General features: G+C 27.3%; 2 protein-coding genes across 5 annotated transcripts; one reads left to right on the plus strand and one right to left on the minus strand.

Annotated features, from left to right (window-relative positions):
* The first annotated feature begins 702 nt into the window (after positions 1-702).
* Positions 703-10,615, plus strand: GC (gamma-glutamyl carboxylase). 2 transcript variants are annotated; one of them, XM_087411828.1, is made up of 12 exons: positions 703-954; positions 1,738-2,053; positions 2,913-3,172; positions 5,018-5,339; positions 5,712-5,894; positions 6,608-6,771; positions 6,908-7,138; positions 7,204-7,466; positions 7,775-7,975; positions 8,091-8,326; positions 8,979-9,290; positions 9,548-10,615. In XM_087411828.1, exons 3-12 carry the CDS (start codon positions 2,929-2,931, stop codon positions 9,702-9,704), a joined length of 2,313 nt encoding a protein of 770 aa, XP_087267954.1. In that variant the 5' UTR covers positions 703-954; positions 1,738-2,053; positions 2,913-2,928; the 3' UTR covers positions 9,705-10,615. The 2 variants fall into 2 exon arrangements, with proteins under 2 accessions (XP_087267954.1, XP_011060469.2); XM_011062167.2 differs by lacking the exon at positions 703-954 and having other exon boundaries at positions 1,726-2,053.
* Positions 10,616-10,858: 243 nt separating this feature from the next.
* Positions 10,859-19,560, minus strand: LOC105149631 (nardilysin-like). Of its 3 annotated transcripts, XM_087411827.1 has the most exons (14): positions 17,592-19,560; positions 17,306-17,408; positions 16,615-16,725; positions 16,055-16,247; positions 15,806-15,990; positions 15,543-15,725; positions 15,338-15,431; positions 15,082-15,220; positions 14,462-14,977; positions 13,481-13,631; positions 12,496-12,635; positions 11,932-12,310; positions 11,275-11,764; positions 10,859-11,126 (listed from the first exon to the last, which is right to left on the minus strand). In XM_087411827.1, the coding sequence occupies exons 1-14, from the start codon at positions 17,669-17,671 to the stop codon at positions 10,987-10,989; spliced, it is 2,904 nt and encodes a 967-aa protein (XP_087267953.1). In that variant the 5' UTR covers positions 17,672-19,560; the 3' UTR covers positions 10,859-10,986. The 3 variants fall into 3 exon arrangements, with proteins under 3 accessions (XP_087267953.1, XP_087267952.1, XP_087267951.1); XM_087411826.1 differs by having other exon boundaries at positions 15,082-15,431; positions 15,806-15,978; XM_087411825.1 differs by having other exon boundaries at positions 15,082-15,431.
* Between the last annotated feature and the right edge of the window lie 935 nt (positions 19,561-20,495).

The raw sequence follows: 20,495 nt of genomic DNA on the forward strand, positions 1-20,495 counted from the left end.
CATTATTTATTACGTACACTTATTTATTGCTAACGTACATGCAAATTTTATTGCAGCACACTGCGCTTAATGTTACATCAGGGCTTTAGTAATTTAAGAAGGGGCGCAATGTTGTGAAACGAAAAATAATTAATGATACTAAATAGTTGCATTTACAATAAACGCACTTAAAATCTTTTATAGAATAAAGAATTCCGAATTTGTCAGATAACTTATTCTTAAAATTTAAATCAAATTAAATTGTCCGAAGTATTTTTTTATTATTTGACTGACGTTTTAACGTTAACATATAACTACTACAATTTTTCTCATTGATCACCTTTTAAAATTCTAAGATGACATTTTTGTGGAACTCACAGTGAATAGTTCACTCGTTTTATAGTGCTTTTATTAACCTTATAAATTTTTTATATATGAGAATCTAAACTTTTAAATATTTCTCTTTCTTCTAAAAAACTTTTAATATCTTAATTATTCAAAATAGATATTTTCTTTTCTCTACATTACGTATTTTCCCTTTTACACTCCGCAAATAAAAAGCATAAAATCTTACACTCGACTCGTATGTCTCATTTGTTGTCTCATTAAATATTCAGGTTCCGTTATATTATGGAGCAAAATTAACGAGCAGAGAGATAACTCGAGTTGTATCTAAAGACGCGCGGTGGGGCAAATGAGCAAACAGATTCTCAGCAGAGAAGAAGTCTGTGCACTCTGACACAGCAGCTCGTAAATACAATACTCGCAAAATCTATCTTCGCCGCCTTTCGCCAAAATTGTCGGAATTGTTATCGCAAATTTGCAAGTGTCACGAACATTTCAATTTAAATTGTTATCACAATCGTGTGTGCGTTGATCTTCTCGCTCGATACACATACACAAAGAGCAGCTTGATTGCGATATAATAGTGGATATAATTGTGTTACTATACGAAGAAACCTAGCATGAAAATCTGTACGATAAGACTGGCTAATTATCTCAGGCAGTTAACCCTGCTCCGAATATTTCTCTCGAGATGGAAAAAACATCTTTGATTTATTCGCTCGTTATCTCAAATTTATTTGAAATATTTTAATTTTTCTGAGCCTCCTAGGAACATCTTGAATGCTATTTGTTCAATAATTGTTTTAATAGCGAATTGTCCTTTTAATCTTAATTAGAAACCATGATTAAAATGTGCAATTTAATTTAACGAAACGATAGTTACTTAAGCTACAATTGTTGAGTGAATAATGTACAAAATAGTATAGCTACGTTATAAATAGTTCATGAGCGTAATCTACATTGCTAATGAGATGTTATGAATCATATATTCTATATATAGAAGAAATATTAATTTATATGCTACAATGTATTTAAATTAAACGATTGACATTGAGTTCAAAATTAAAATTAAAAGACATTTGGAAATAATATCTTTAAATGCCACAACAATTTTTTATTTATAGGCTAAATATTTTATTTTTATTATCTCTCATTTTTTTATTTCTCATATTTAATTTTATTTATTACTAATAAAATAATTAAATAATAAAAATAATTAAAAATAATGATAAATAATAATAATGTAAAATAGTTAAATTGGATAAAATTAATTTTTACATCATTGCACTTTAATAAAGTATCGTATTTCATTATAAGTTTGGAGATACATAATATTTTGAAATGCATTTGAGATCTATCCTCCTGATTTTAATATATTGCAATTATTTGACAACTATCATTTTCCGATTATAGACTTCGCGTTAGTATGTCTATCGGCGAAATCTTAGTGCATGCAGGATGAAGAAATGTCATGAAGTGTAATAATTATTGCGCGGGCGCGGGTCAATAATTCGTGCCACGTTGCTTGGCGACGGTATTCCTACTCTAAGCCTCTGGAACAATCGGCGCGAAGTGCTCCTCTATTCCCTCTCCAACTGTTCAGACTCCAAGCAGAAGTCGACCAACCTACAATACTTCGCGCTTCCAAGACCGAAGACGAAGATCTTGTCTTCCAATTGCGGCGGCTGACCCCTTAGTGTTACCTCCGTTCGTGAAGAGAGCAAGCTAGGTATTATTATGATTTACATCTCCCTTCCCTCTTTTAAAAATCTGTGTATTTGAAACCAAGTTGATTTTCTGAAGAGGACACGTGACGAGTATGTGAAACGTGTTTTGCATGCGCGAGAATGATTTCAATAATAGTCGCACGTGGTTTTCCAGAATCACGACTGTATTGCAGTTTACGAAATAAAAGTGCCAATGTAGGAGTACATTAAATTTCTGTGATATTAATTAATTTATTAATTTAATGACGATAAAACTTTTGCATCAATTATAGTATAACAGAAAAATAAATTGAATGTTGTTTAATATTATATAATATTTAATATCATATATAATCGCTTCGACTTAAGTGTAATTTGCTCGTCGGCAGCTACAATTCATTCAATCACCATACATTACAACTAGTTTCCTCTGTTACAAATTAACAGAAATAAGTACCTAGAAAAGTTTATTACTCTTGATATACTTCGTTCTTTAAAGAATCATTACATATCGTACACGCTATTCTTCTGTCTTTTAAATTATTTTCTAAATTAAAGAACTTCAGCTCTCCACGCAACAATTTATTAAATAAAATAACAATAAAATAATAATGATTATATAATGAAGTAATTATTTATACGTTTTTTTATTTATTATCATAATTTTATCTTCTATTTTATAAATAGTATAAAATTTATAAAAATCATATTAGAGAGAGAGTAAAATTAAAATTTGCTGTCATATTTGTGAATTCGATCGCATACTTTATATTTTTTATTACAATTTTTAGGCGCGTTTCTTCAGTTTCGTTAACTTTAGATAAGATTAGGAAAGCAAGATAACTTAAAATTAAAATTAATTGAAAATGTTATTGCTTGCAGAACTGGAAACGGTGGTATGTGGAAGAAAAAAGATGGACCAGAAAAAAATGCATCTACATCACCAAATGATGGGTCATATATAAAAAATTACGTGACATTTGTGTCTGAACGCTGGTCATTGCTGAAATCGTGGTTTAACAACAATTTCGAAAGACTGTTTAGTTTTAAAATAAGCGATGTGTCTAGTTTTGAAAAATTCGTTCAGCTCCTATATCGTCCGACGGATCCAGCCAGTCTAGGAGTGGCCAGAGCTCTATTTGGTGAGCCAATATGATAATTATACTTTTACATAATTTTTCTAATTAGGTGTTGGAATTAATTCGTAGCGTTTTACAAGTGATGGAAAGTACTTTCATTAATGTATTTTTTAATGCTCATGTGAAATAAATAACATTCTTTCATTAAAAACGCTACGAATTAATTCCAACACCTAATAATTACAAACTAAGCTTTACGAACTAATCTGACTTATCTTGTAACACCGATGAGAAATTACATTGTTTATTTCTATTCGCATTGTCTCTATTTTCAACTGACTGTCTGTACCTGAAACACTTTTTATTTTCTGACTCAAAAAACTTTGAGTTTGTTATATTTAAAAATCGAATTCATTTCATGCGTTCTCTGTTTTTAATTCAAATCTAAGGACATTTAAGCTTATCTTTTTACTACTATTGACATTATAAGCATTTCAATGATTGACTGCAAGTAGCCATTATTATAGTAGCGTACGTTCTTTTTCCATTATATTATAATTGTGAGCATTTTATATTCGTTTTTCACGTTGCCAGCGTCTGTTTTAGAGAGCGAAATAGAAAATTAATTATGTTTTGTTTTTACCGACTATAATTAAGTTGTAATATGTATGTTTTTAACATTAAAAATGATTCGAGCATGATCGAAATGTTTATTGTTTACTGCTAGAATATTAGATTAAATTTTTATTCAACAATATATTTGTTTCTTTTATTTTTATTCAATTTTTATATTTCGATGGTTTATTTTATATAATAATTTTTCGCTTATAGTCCCTTTTTTCTTTGGTTTTTTTATAATTACATTACTAAGTTCGAAATTATAAAAGTAATCTTATGTTACTTTTAATTGGTGTTTACTAAAAAGTAGCTTGAAGTCATAAACTGAAATATTTATTATATATTTACCGAAGAAAATTAAAATAATTACATAAAATAATTGTAAAAGAATGATTAATAAATTATTCAACTCTAATTAAAAAATTTAATTATATCATGATATGTTGAACATATAATGATATGTTATTAGCGTTAAGAGATAGAAAGAGCATTCCATAAATCAGTACACTACCTCATCGCTGTTATCATACAGTTTAATCCTTTTCACCGCAACACTTAATAAACGCAGTGAAGAATTTGAATTGTAAGAACTAGACACGATTTAAGACCTATTAAAGCGGTCTTGAGAATTAATGGCTCGAGCCAATAAAAGCACGGCCGTGATTCTACATCGCCGGTAGAAAAAGTGTATTACTTATACGAGCTTCTTTATCTTAACAACGCTTGTGTAGTGCACAATCAAGCTTGATTAAATATAAAAGAGAATAAATCTAACGGTTTAAAAGATTTTGCTAAAGTACACAGAGATAAGTTTTTAAGTATAATTTATAAACCTATTTAAACTACAGATGTAATTCAAATCTCTTTTTCTATCTACTTGTAGGATTTCAGTAATACACCCCGAAAATTCAATGACAAGCTGCGTGATAATTATATATATTTTTACATAATTTCTCTAATTATAATTTAAGTTAATGTAAAATAAGAGATATAATTTTGAACATAATACAATTCTGAACAAAATAAAATTTAAATACAATTTTTGAGATTTAGATTAGAGAGTACTAAACAAGAAAAAAATCAAATTTAAATTGAAAATTGGATTTAAATTTTATTTCGATCAAAAAATTGTACAATGTTCAAAATTGTATCACCTTATCCTAAGTAGTTTAAAGTCACCAATCAAAATATATATTTATAGTAGAATCCGCAATTAAAATAATTAAATAAAATCATGATAAAGGAATAATTAATAAATTATTCAGTTCTAATTCATTATCTTTTATTCAGGCGTGTGCATGGTGATAGACGTTATCGAAGAGAGAGGATTCTCAGATATCGATATAAAATGGGGAGATCCATGGGACTGTCATTTCCCGTTGATCCACGGGATGATGCCACCATCGCTGTCGTGGATGATAATGATATACACGGTGATGTGGATGGGTGCCTTTGGAATCGCGCTCGGTCTGCGATTCAGGATCGCGTGTGCCTGCTTCGTGTTGCCTTATTGGTACATCTTTCTGTTGGAAAAGACCTACTGGAACAATCATACTTATCTCTATGGCGTTGTAGCCACTTTGTTCTGGGGAACGGAAGCGAACAAATATTTGTAAGATAAATATCTACACAATAAACAAATATTTTCTAGTTATGTTAAAACTGGTTCTTGTTAAAATCTTTTTAAATTTTTAAGTTAAGTCAGTTTAATATAATCATTATATTATTACGTTATTTGTGTGAAATTAATATTAAATATTCCTTAGTGTTAAAATAACACAATTTACAAGTGAACAATTTAAAACACGAACACATAACAAAAATAATGTATCTTTAAAATGAATTCTGAGATAAAAGGATAGACGTACTACTTTAACATATTATATAAATGTTAATTTTCCAACCTACATTATAGGTTATTATCATATAATTCTCCTAATATGCATTAATCGATGACGAAATTTAATATGCTGTCACTTTTTAGCGCATTAGATGCAAGCAATGCAAAACGAGACGGCAAATCCGTGCCATACTGGAATTACTTCATTCTGAAGTTTCAATTCTTTGCGCTTTACTTTTTGGCCGGCTTAAAGAAGTTTAGCAGAGAATGGCTTGAAGGCTACGCTATGATAAATCTATCTAAACATTGGGTGTTCTATCCATTTAAGTAAGTAGAATTCATGTTATTGAAGACAAAAAAACAAAAATTGTACATTTTAGCAAACGAAAATAGTACTGTTATAAAGTAAGAATTGACGATCAATTTACTTTACACTTAACGAATTTGATTGGAGTTATTATTACATATTTCAGCTTTGGTTCATGATTGTATTTCAAATCCGATAGTAATTGACGCCTAATTTATTTAACAAACAGATGTATGTACAATTTATAAAGTAAATTATGTTATACTCTTATATATATATATATTAAGATTTAATTTAACTTATTAAAAAAACAGTGGCAGATACAGAGATTTGTCAAGGGAAAAATCATTAACGTTCTACAAACAAAATTTTTTTTAATATCAAATATAAAAAAATAAAATGTTAAATTATTATTTAAATTATTACATTAAAAAATATTACTTAAATATATAAAATACTTAAATATATTAAATTTATAAAACGTTTTAGTTAAAATTATATTAACACAAAAAAATAATGTATAGAATTTACGTTTTTTATAACTAAGAACTTTATAATTTTTAAAATATTTTTAAAATATCAAAATTGTGATTAAACATTTTAGAAATATTGAAAAAATATATAACAATTTGCTATAAATATTTGAAAAAAAAAAGATTGACCCTCCCGTAGATCCAGTATAAAAAACAATTATATTTCTCGATTAACAAGTAAAGAAAACGGTCTCTTTCAGAATATTTCTGTCCACTGAACAGATTGACTTTCTAATCGTCCATTGGTTCGGCTTTATTTTCGATCTGTCCGTTGGATTTTGGATGCTGTTCGAGAAAACACGTATACCGTCCATGGTCTTCTGCACAACTTTTCATTTAATGAACTCAAGACTATTTAATATAGGTAATTATTATTTAAAACAAATGATAATTATTATTTGAAATAAATTAATTTAAAAAATTTTGGATATGGATTGATAAGACTATTCAAAGATTTTCGTTGCACTATTATATTGAATTTTAAGAAAAGATCTTTTCAGGAATGTTTCCGTATGTGTGCCTGGCAACGATGCCACTCTTTTGCCGTGCAGATTGGCCACGTAAATTAGAGCTGTACTTTGGACTGAAACAAAAGATTTTACCGATTAATGCAAATTCAATCGACGTAAAAAGCGTAAAAGAGACTGATAGTCAAGTAAAAGAATCTGTGAAGCCCAACTACTTAAAATTGTCTTCAAATGAAATTGTTTCTAATGAAACAATGCATAAAGGTAAATAACATTTTTTTTACAATAATAATTCAATACAAGTTTAAAATATCTACAACTATTTTCAGAAAAAGTAATGAACAAGGAAAAAGACAAAAAGTGTTTTATTAAATCAAAATCTGAAAAGAAAACTGATGAAAAAAATAATGATACGCAATCATTAAAGAATTCAATTAAAGTTAATGAAAAAGGAGCGACCAACGTTTGTAAAAAAAATTGGATAGCTCAGCAATCACCGAAAACTACGAGAAAACAAAAGTTTGTAGCATCGCTATTACTATGTCACATTCTACTGCAGTTTTTTCTGCCATACTCACATTTTATATCAAAGGTACCACTTACTAATACTAGCATTATTATATTACTCTTATAGAAAATTTAGTGATTAAATACTTATTAAGCACTAAATAACAGCAAAGTAGTTTAAATATTCAAAATAAGTAATTAATTACTATTTTTTAATATTAATTACTTATATAAAAAAAATAATTCTAAATCTGCTGACATGTTTACTTTTGCAATTAATAAATTAATTCTGCAAAAATATATGCAATAGGTAAAAGTTTTTAATTGCAAGATTTTCTAAATTTATATAAATTGTCGTATGATTATATTTTTATTACAAAAATGTAACTTCAGGGCTATAACAATTGGGTACCAGGTCTATATGGTTATTCCTGGGACATGATGGTTCATAGCTGGGACACTATACATGTAGTAATTAAAGTGCACGATAACGCAAACGATGAAGTGCGGTATTTAGATCCTGTTGCTTGGGTGCAAAATGATCGATGGATGAAGCACGGAGACATGGCGATACAATATTCGCAATGTTTAAAGGTTTTAAAGTGCCATAAATAAATATCTACCTTAAAGTTCCCAATAATTTTTCTGTCAATAATGATTTTTATGCCATTATATTTATTAAATATAATTTATTTATATATAAATTCAGAATAATCTGATGCGTCGAAAAGAAGAATTGAGAACCAAGCATTATTCTGAAGATATGGAAAAATGGATGGAATTGTCTACGAATTTCAGCGTTTATATAGACGTGTGGTGTTCGCTAAACGGCAGATTTCAACAAAGAATATTTAATCCAAACATCGATATGTTGACAGTTGATTGGCATCCATTTAAACCTGTTTCGTTTCTAATGCCGTTACTCACGCAATATAGTTCGTATAGGTATGTCTGTTTCAGTCTAAATTAATTTATTACAAAATGTAATAGTATTGATATTCGCTAAAAAAATATGTCATAAATATAATATAAATTAATTACGTTATAAAAAATAATTAGTAATAATATTAATTATTAATTACTAATATTAAGTATAAAATTATTAATTATTGCTAATTGATAACTATCTTAGTCAGCCGAGAGAGATTGAGAAAAATTATTCAAAATTTATAGCTAACAATCCAGGAGTGAGTAAAATTTGCAGTACGTTCACTTTAAAATTAATTTAGGGATAAATTCAGTGTAAAAAATAGGGATAAATTCGGAATCTATATAAATAAATTATATTTATAAACTGAAGATGAAAATACATATATGCAGCTTTGAACACAAATATAGTACTTCTACTCCTTTTTTCCCCCACCCTCTCCCCCGTCAAAAATACCATATACCGCTAAAATAAATATCGATAGATTCTTCACTTATAAATAATTTTTTAGTAAACAAAAACAACAAAAAAATTGCTTTTGCTTACTACAAAGATAAATATTTTTTGGCAAGTATTGTCCCCCTATAAATATTAAGATTTAATTTAAACACATACTTAGCAATGTGTTTATTTCCTTATTTCAATTATTCTGTTTTTTATGGTTTTCAGACATAAAATGGATGAAATTCAACAGCATGTATACACTTGGTCAAATTATACGGATGTATTGTTCGTGGCCGATTTTCCAGGAATGTATTTGGAAAACTACATATCCACCGATTTCATGAATGTTTCTTTGACGGTGCTGGAAGGCGAGGTAACTTATGGGGAAGAAGAATCGATGGATGTGATCACTGTGTCAAAGAAAAAATCGATCTCTGTCGGAACAGGGAAGTTTCATCGAATAAAAACTACGAGTTCTTATCCGGCATGTTACATGTATACTTACACAAATCAGACGAAGCAATTAAATAGCGAAAAGTAAGTATTACATAAATATGTCGTAATAAGATATTGCACAAAAATATATAAGTATGTATCAAGATCTGGTGATTTATTTTGTGATATATTGTGATAGATTTTTGAACAATATTTATAACATATAGTTTATATTTTATAAAAGAAAATTAATTATTTATATAAATAAAATTAATAAAACTTTTGTATACATATTAAGAAATAAGATTTTAAAATCAAATTAATACGTTTTGGAAATTAAAATTTAATACATTTTTTAGAAAACCTCCTCCAGTAATAGAAAACATGCCACAACTGTTAAAAGAAATTAATTATAAAATCATTGCGTGGATAAGAACATTCGTCCATATAACAAATGCTTTCTTAAACTTGATGTACGATGTTCCTATGGTACGACGAGTACGTGTTAGCAAGTAACGAACATTAGTAATAAGTGAAAAAAGATTAAAATTGTTTCTTACATCAATCTTAATGCATCTTATTTCTATTTATAATTTTTTCAGAAAAATTTCTTTATCTTTTAAACATAAATTAACTTATATTAACTTTAACTAAAGTTTAATAATATTGGATTTTAATTAATTCTTATTAAAAATTTTCAAATAATGTTTCTTTTAGTTTGTAAGTAATTATAAATATTTTTTGAGAGTATCAAAATGTATCAAAAAATATTTTAAAACTGGTTGATATAAATTACTAATTTTCAATAATAAAAATTTTCAATAATAAAAATGATTTAAAAATTTATATAAAAATATACATAACCTTTTAAAATATATACATAAATTATAACCCACAATATATGTACATTGTTATAATATAGGGAAATGTGAATATAGTAAAAATGTTATTTTTATTATTTTTATATATTATACAAGGCCATGTGATAATATATACGTATACAGAATGTAACAGAGAGATCATATTAAATTCATAAAAATTATACTTTAAAATTTTTTAATGAAAATCCCTATTTTTAAATTATGAAGTGATTTTTACATTATTTCAACGCTCTCCAAACTAATATTTTTGTCTAATGCGTCACTTAAAATGCTACAACTTTTATCTGGAACAATTTTCAAGAAAATGCACATTTTTTAAAAACGAACCTGATATACAGTTGCCCTGTTATATCCTGTATATATTGTTACAAATTAATGTGATAATCTATTGTAACTTAAAATAGAATTATTAGACTAATATTTTTTATCAATTTCAGTATATGATTCAGCAACTTATAAATTTGTATACCTATTTTGTAATTGTGCTAAGTATGAAATGTACTAAATATGAATATTGTTAATAAATTATTCAAATTCTCTCATCTACTAATGTGTTCATAAAATTGTTTAAATCTTTAATGAGCAAAATATCTTAACAAATAATATTAAACAATAGCAATTGCTATTTTGCATAGAAACAAGTCATAAATGTATACATTACGGTATTCCACTTCTCTACTAATTTAAATAAATCAGTATTAACAAAGTATAGTGTGTAAAGTATAGTTTCTGTAAAATAAGATCCTTCAATATCTGACATTCCTCAATTATTATTATTAACATTAAATATCAATAATTAAAACAGAACTTTATTTTCACAAAGCAATACAATTTATTATTTTATTTTCAATACATTATTCTTGCACAATATAGTGTCCAAGAAACGTTTTAAAGACATTCTGTGATGTGTGTTACTGTTAATAAGTTAACTCTGTTTTGAAAGGATAGACATAAAGATATTTCTTGTAGCTTTCTATATCATTAATGTGATAATCTCCAATTTTCTGACCATCGCTTATATATTCCAAAGTAAAGTGCTCTGTCTTAGGATTCTCAACTATAACAATTAACATTTTTAATTGTAATTGTCTCACCAATTTGAATATAATACAATAACAAAAAGTGAAAACCAAAAACTGTTACAGAATCAGAAAAATGATATTACAGAATCAGAAATAGATAAATTTAAAAAATTATATACTCACTATTTTCTTTTTCGATTGCAATTTCCCCTGGATTATTTCCTACTACATGTATGCTTAATTTTTTAAAATTACTTCCAATTACATTCTTTGCAAAACATTTTTTTAGATCGTCGACCTTTATGTCATTTATTGCAGACACTTCTCTCTCGTATCTGTCAAAAATGTATTCCCTCTTCATTATCTCAATCCAGTTTCTATTAACTACATTTTTAACAACATTATCAGTATATTCATGCTTTTTTGCAATCATTAGCATCGCCTTAAAATTATCCAAATCATTTTCCTGTAAATTTCTCAAAACCTCTTTAAACAATTGCAAAAATGTCTCGATCTGCTCATCCATATATTTGGTTGTGCATTTATTTGCCTTAGTATAGATGGTAATGGAATATCCTAAAATTCCGTTAATATACTCCAAGTCACACGATGCAACTTTAAACAGCTGTGTTTTATCTATTTCCCAATTATGTAACTTTTCGGACATTATTTCCTGAAAACAGGTACAGATGAATAAGATAATTCATATATATAATAAATACATAATAATACATAAAAATACATAAATATATAATAGATACTTATAAAATACAAATAAATATAAACTGAGAATTGCAATGCACTCCAAAAATATACAAAACGATGTTATTTAATACTTACCATCATCAGATCGAGTAATATCGATAATTTAAAAGATGCAACATCAATTTGATAATAATTTATCACTATGGAAGTTGTATTCATTTTGTCTATATTTTTTAATTTGCAACAGCTTATGCCCAAAGGTATTTGCATGACTCTCATCTGTTGTATTGTACTATTAAGCAAGGGACCGCAATTTATTATTCCGAGACATTCCCGTATGGTCGCGAATGTATCGTCCGGCATTATGTTACCTTGCACGAAACATTGGATGTATAATTGATCAGTAAAGGATTTAACAAAGCGTTGGAATTCTCCAAAATTTATATTAGACAGAGCAGTATGCTTGTCGACGTATGTATAATAAACAAGATTCAATATCGATAATTTTACGTCACTGTAAAAAAGCAGAAAGGAAGTTGAATCAGCAGCATGAAATTGATCAGCAGAAATATAATGTAATTTAATATTTCATTTTAGAATATTAATTGTTATAATTATTATGTATCATGAATTGTTTCTATTAGTTACGTAAAAATTTTATAATTGTTATAATTACGCTTAATAATAAATAACCAGTACTTGATAAATATATGTGGATTCATAAATGCTTTACTATAAAATCCCTTATCTAATAGTTGCACTTTGCAAGATTCAAATAAAGAATTTGTAATACGTGCTAGATAGTCAACTATGTATTTTGCAATAGTTATCAACAAGTGCTGCAAAAAGTAAAATAATGTATCTCGAAAGTATATTTATAAGAAGAAATAATAATAATAAGCATTTTTGATATTAAAAACATAATTAACAATAAAAAAGGCTAGTGAGATTATCAACGCGGAAATTTTAGAGCATTTTATGTATATGTATGTATACGTATTTCATATTCCATTAACAATGTCAAAAGTTTTGGCTACGTTTCGAGCCATCAATTTTTAGCAAACAATTTTTCTCTCATATTAATCTCATTCTTATTCCTGAATCCAGGGAGAATCGCAGCTGTAATTAATCGTGCCATAATTAATTTTATACTAATGATGATTGTAACATTTAAATAAATACTAAATTAAAGAAAATAGATGGAGAATTCGGAACTAGAAACATAAGAAATATAGTAGTTATATCTTTCTTTAACAATATAAAATTCCGCAATCATGTTGGAAAATTAAAGAAGATAAAATTTCATACTAGTTTTATTATTTAAATTTAAAAAAAGTTAGAAATAAAATTCATGTTTTATTTATTATCAACAAAAAATTATGGTTTTAACTTTGTCTTTTTTAATTTTGTCCTCATTTAAATCTAACAAATACTGTGACAAATTAATTATGACATTACAATCACGATACTTTCTGGAATCACAAATAAAATTTAATATAAAACTAAAAATTTGAGATTAAAGAAGAGAAAGTGATCGAAATACTGAGAATGATCGAAAAGTACGAAATTATTAAATACGAAATATATTTGAAATTTGCGCTTACATTATCACATTGTTATTCTCATTAATATTTTATTGCTAATCATATTTTTAACTCCAACACACGCTTGATTTCATACTTACGGGCAACTTTTCGGTGAACCCGTTTATTTTGATTATAATACCTCTCTCATTGGTATAAATATAATATTCAAATCCAGCTACCACAGCTGGATATAATTCTTCGAACAAAAGTAGGTTTAATACACGACAGTACATTTCCATAAAAACGGCACTGAAATGTCATAAACGTGAATGTTTTTCTCTCTTTCATCAAGATACAAATGTAAAATTATATAAATATCACAGATTGACAATTACACTATGCTAACAATTCTTCTTATAATTTTTTATACAATTTTTTAGAATTTTTATAGAAATTTTAGATTTACTTAGAATTTTTGATTAATTTGTAACATTTTAAAAAATTTCTCAGTTTCTATATACAGATTGAAACACTTTTCGGAAATGTCGAGAAAATCTATCAAGTCACATGATCGCGCACACGCATTTTTTTTTTAATTCTTCATATATATGAATTCTAAAATGTTAAGATATCTAAGATTTTTCATTCCATAATTTCTGACAAAGTCTTACAAAATCTGAAAAGATAAAGTATTTTTTGAGAAATTAAAAAATTCAAAATTTAGAATATTTCATAATTCATATTTATGAAAAATTCTAAGAAATATATATTCGCCTTCTCAGTTTTAAAAAAATGTCGTAACTTGTTCCAATGTGTCCAAAAAATATGAAAAAAATTTTCACTAAGTAATTAGAAATTCGCATATATTTTATATATTACACACATGTATATATACAGGGTTGGCCATATTCGACGGAAAGATGTTTTTTTTTTCAATCATGGGAAAAAAACACATTTTTTGCTGTTCATTTAAAAAAAAAAGTGTTGCCAGATCTTTCCGTCGAATATGGCCAACCTGTATATATACTGTGTATATATATATATATATATATATATATATAGGATCAGTATATATAATACAATAGTACTTATTATTACGAAGTAGTATCTATTATTATACTTTCCATGCTTTTACTTACTTCTTTGGCGACTGAAATCCTAAAGGGGAAATAAATTGAAAATTTATATAACATTTCGGCAAACAACAAAATTTGAGATTCGGGCAATACCAAATTTCCGATATATGATCGTTGTATATTTCTACAGGATACTTCGAATCTTTTTCTGATGTCGATATTAAAGAGAAGTCGCTGGCAATGAATACATTTTTTAATGGTAAATAAAAATTTGGCAACGGCTCAATGGATTTCCATTGTTCGATATATTCCTTTGGAACTTCGATGTATATACATTCCTTTTCGTTCCAATGAGTCTGAATTTCATTACAATCTAAAGTCAAAGGACGAGGTTTTTCTTGCAAAACAGTAATAATCGCGGTCTCTGGCTTCATATAATTCAAACACTTTTGTATAGCTTCTGGGTTGTACTCAATACAAATAAGCTTATTTGCAGTTATATAATCACGTGGTGGATAGAAATGCATACCCTTACACAAATTTATTACATAATGCACAGAATCTTCTTCGTTAATAAATCTAAAAAGACCTCAAATTGTTTCACATACATAAATTGTGACTTTTTTTTCAATTATTTATATATTATTTATATGTTTCTATACATATTTCTAAAATAAATTTACCTAAAATTATATTCCATTATTTTATAAAAGTCATAGTAAATAGTCCTTTTATGTGGATCATCTTTTTTTAGTAAATTAATAAAGGAAAATATTGCATCTAAAATTTCCTTCAAATGTTCTTGTTTCTCAGAGAAGAGCACTACAGTAAGTTTCAACATAATATATATACAATTATATCTTAAGAACGTTTCATTGTTACATTGAACATTATCACATAAACATGGCATTTTTTTACGTAGATAACTTGTTAAAGAACCTTTTCCTCCATGTCTAATAATCCATGCGATATATTCATGAGGTTTACTGTTATAAAAATCGGGTGGTAAAGGCATTGTCCATGTTATTTCTACCTGCAAAAGATAATCTTTAATTTTTATTTTATATATATAGTATATATATATATATATATATATATATATATATATAAAACTTCTTTTGAATCTCTCTTGTTTTAAACGTACTTCGTCATCTTGCTGAAACTTCATATGTGATATATGAGACTTTGTTTTGGTTAATACTTTTTCGATTTTGGGAGTATCAAAAGAAACACTAGAAACATAGTCATCAGGAGATAACCTATTATTTGGTATATCAACAAAGCATTTTGTAATGAATTTTTCCAATGTGCTCAATGATAATTTAGCCTATAAAACATGTCTTATGTTATACAAAAATATATTTAATAAGTAGTCAATGATTCACAATGAAATTTACATTGAGTTACCTGTATAGCTAATGTCATTTTGTGAGCATTATAATAGCGATTTCTGAATTTGTGCAATTCTTCGCATAATTTATTGTCATCCATATTGCTAAAGGTCACAAAACTGTCCTGAGCATACTCATTAACTGAATCGGTTTGCGTAGAGGACAGTTGCTCCTTCTCGTCACAAGGTACTAATTTATACTCTATATATGAATATGACATATAAAGACTGAAAGTTATTTTGATATGATATTATAATTTATATACCACATATGTTCTTTCGCTCCCGTGTAATGATATCTTTCGTCATCAAAGGTTTAATAAAGCCTTGAGCAAAACGATCAAGAGCCAAAAACAAATATTTTTCTTGAATAGTAAAGTAAAATGTTGTTTGTTCGCTATCTGTTGAGACGTCAACAAATCCACCACGTTTTTTGATGAATGTTTTAAAATTTGTTTCCTGTATGTAAGATATATACATTTACTTTCTGAAAAGAAAACTCTTCAGAGAATAAATATATTCTTTTTAATAAAATCTCACTCTAAAGAGTGAAAATTAAATCAATTTCGAAATAGTAACTCATTTTCAATGTTCAAGATCCGATTATATCAACAATACTTTCACTTTAAGCGAGACATAAAACTCTCTTTAAAGTCGAGAAAGTGGGAGAGATAGAGAGTTTTAAGCCTCGCTTAAAGTCAAAGTAACGTTGATGCAACCTAAGAGCAAGATTTTACTCTTTAGAATGAGATTCACTGTAAAAATGTAGACAATAATACGAATAAATGAAATTTTATACAAAAAATTGTGTATCATATTTTAGTACTTCTGAGTATTTTTCGGATCCCACGAAAACCATATGCTTGAATAAATTTGCTACGTCTTGAATGTCTGTTTCGCTGAAACATCCTACTCCCACACATAAGCTACATGCTGCCTATTTAAAAAAAATACACGCATATAAAGATTATGCGTTTCGCAGGTTTCCTCCGTATCCATTCTTGAAATGTGAACGTTTCATCAACCTTGCAGTCCACTTCATCAGGGCGAGGAGCAAGCTGATACAGTATCAGGCTGCTCCTCGTCCTGATGAAGTGGACTGCAAGATCCACGAAACGTTGGCATTCTAAGAATGGATCTGGACACGGAGGAAACTCGCGAAACGCATAATCTTTATATAGAAAACACACGTAGAAGCCTCAAAAATATTATAAAATATATGCATATGTACACATAACACGCATTACACCCAATACATACTGTGTAAATTATATTAAATGGAAATATCAACACAATCAATAGAATAACTCATACATAATTCAAATTAAATCACATATTTCGAAATAAAGCTTAAATAAAACTAATAATACATTCTTACATTAGTTCATGTAAAGATTCCTTTCATAATTTTATTATCTGTCTTTAATATTATAATATCAATAAATTTCTAAGGATGGCTTAAAAAATAATTTGGCACAAGTTATATATCCTAAAACGCAACTAATTGTCTTGTTTACCTTTTTTTCATCTCTCTCATCATTTTTATCTTGAAAAGCATCTGTTTTTAAATATATATCTGATATAAGCAAAGCTGTTAAATCATTTCTTAATCTGATGACCCTAAATTTAAGAGACAAAACAAACAATAATGAAATAAAGTCAGTGAAAATGTTGGTCATATAAAAAAATTACTCTTCCTTTGTATATGGTGGATTAATTGTAACATTTGTCTCAAAAGATTAACGTCATGATATTTTTCAGACTTAAAAAATTATTCTTTTTAAGCATGTTCCTTTGTGTTACCTATAATCCTTTTTGTCGTTTTCCGATTTGACGGGCGTCTCTAGATATTGAACTTGATCATCTTCAGATCGTCGCTCCATTTCTGCAGACAATATATTATATATATTGACGTGCACAGAAAATCACAGTAAAAAGGCTTGATCTGAAAAATTGTAATAGAATTTTGAAGATTAAAAGTTTTCAATTTTTTAGTGGACTTGGAGTAATTTTAACTGTACCCGACATTCATTTTTCTTTCTTCGTGACACTCACCTTCAAAACCGTTAGATAATTTGTATATTATAACTAGACGCACGTACAAAGAATATAAACAATTGTAGATATGCTTACAACAATTGTATGCTTACTTATTTGTGTTATTTACGTAGAGGTTTAGGGCGGATATTCATAGTCGATTCTTTTATTTAAAACTATCTTAAGTAATTTTAAAATGTTAATAATCTAATTACAGAGCCTTTACATTAGCATTTTAAGTTACTTACAAAATATCTTTCTACGAAAAATTTTAATCGAAATATATGGTACATCGAACGTATATTATATTGAGTAAAATTTTTCTCGGAGAAGACATTTTAAAATGTTGTCTTAAGATATTATAATAGATATTATAATAGATATTATAATAAAATATTATATAAGACATATCGCTATAATAAATGATTTATGAATACAGTTTAACTTATAATTAATTATTTATCATTAAGCCATGCAGGAAAGGGATTGTTGTATGGCCTGCACTAATGGTATATAAAAAAAGTTTTTTTTTTTTTAAAAAAATGCTAAACTAGAAAATAAGTGTTTCTTATAGATTTCGGGTCACTGAATTCGAACTGGTAAGACTTCTGATGAAAGTAAAAATAGGAGCGTAATCGAATGTGATGGAAGGATAATAGAAGCTTAAACGAAGCTTCTAGGAGACAAAAATTGAAACAATAGAACGCATAAAAAAAGTGTTTACACTTCTTTTACGTTCCATTGTTTCAATTTTTGCCACCTAGAAATTTCGTTTAAGCTGGTCATACGCATTTTCCGTAACTGTAACAGTAAGATTTTCGATCAATCGCGTTGCTCGATTGTTACGGTCATGATTACGCACAATCAAATCGTGCAACGCGATTGGTCAAAAACCTTGCTAAAACTGTTACTGTTACGGAAAGTGTGCGTGATCAGCTTTTATGCTTCTATTTCTCTCTCATTATATTCGACTTACTCCGATTTTTATTTTCACCGGGATCGTTTTACTATACCACATCCAATTTTTTATATAATTGAGGAAGATGATAGAAAATTTATAAAAATTGAAACATTTGGGAAATAGCAAAACTAAATATAACATTAAAATGCAATCACAAACTAATTTAAATATGTTTGATAAATTAAATAAATTGTAAGAAAAAGAAGATTTTACTTTATTATTGTTAAAAATGTTACGTAAATATTATAGCTCAACACATAAAATAAATAGAATACAATTGTGTAATAAATAATTAGACCTGTGTGAGTCATAGAAAATTCTTTCAACTTTAAAAAAAATATTTTGAAAAATTAAAATTAGAATATCTGTTTTTATCAAAACTAAAATTACTTTCATGACTCACGCAGATAATCCAATTGTTTATTCCGCAATCGATTTATTTTGTGACGTATTAAACTATATACCTAACATTAATAAAACAAAATTTTTTTGTTTCTTACATTTTGTTTAATTTAAAAATATATATTTAAATCAGTTCAGTGTAACCGCGCGCATTTTAACGTTATATTTACTTTTGTTCTTTTTTCAGGAGTTTCAATTTTCACAGATTTATCATTTTTTTCAAATTACTTAAAAAAGTGGACATGATGGAGCAAAACGATTTACGAATTCGGATTCAGCTACCTTAAATCTATAGAAACATCTACTCGGATTTGTTTTTCTAAAAATTTTTTTCGTGGTACTGTGGTAATTTGAGCCGAATTCTATTAATCTACATACTGAAATGGAAAACCATGCACTAATTTACTATTAACATATGATATATATATATATATATATATATATATATATATATATATATACATATTCGCTTCCGATAATTGCAGTCAGTCTTTAGTTGAAAGAAACAGAAGGTATACAATATTTAAAAACTTCCACACAATTTCTTTATTTTTTTAGAATTTCCAATAAATAAAACAGAACTTTATTACTATAAGTCAGTTTATTATATTCTTTCTATTACGAATCAAAAAACAAATCACAGAAAGTAGAACTTTTCTAGATATTCTTCAGATAACCATAGCAAAACTATGTTGTCTGGATTGTGGCTAAATCACATACTAAATCACTTACGCTTTGACAGAATAAGTATAGAGACCTTTCTTGTAATTTTCTATGTTAGTAATACGATGAACTTTAGTGTTCTCCTGATCGTCGCTTAAATTCTTCAATTTGTATAAACTTTATTTTTAAGATCGTTATCGGCAGTATAATTATATTGCTTTACTAATTTCTCCTTAACAGCATCCTCTTCTGACATTTTTTCCAAAATTACATTGAACGATTTCAAATGTATCTCGATCTGCTGATCCATGTGCTCGGTACATTTATCTGCTTCAACCGTAATAAAATATCCTATAGCTGAAGTTGCACGACAAAAAACTCAATTCGGAATCCCCACTGCATGTGAATATTTATTTCATTAAGATACAAATATATAATTAAATAAAAAATCGGTATTGGTAACTGCAATGTGATGCAACTGTTGATGAAAATTTTTCTCAAAATTTCACATACAATTTTTAAAAATTTTTATGCAAATTTCGTAATTTTTTGAAGTATATAATTAATTTTATAACTTTTTAAAATATTTTTTATATTTTTTAACAAGATTAAACTGCTTTCGGGAGTGTCGAGAAAGTCTAATT

This window comes from Acromyrmex echinatior, chromosome 12 (genome assembly GCF_024713525.1).
Source record: "Acromyrmex echinatior isolate Ae372 chromosome 12, ASM2471352v2, whole genome shotgun sequence".
In the NCBI taxonomy this organism is placed as follows: Eukaryota; Metazoa; Arthropoda; class Insecta; order Hymenoptera; family Formicidae; genus Acromyrmex; species Acromyrmex echinatior.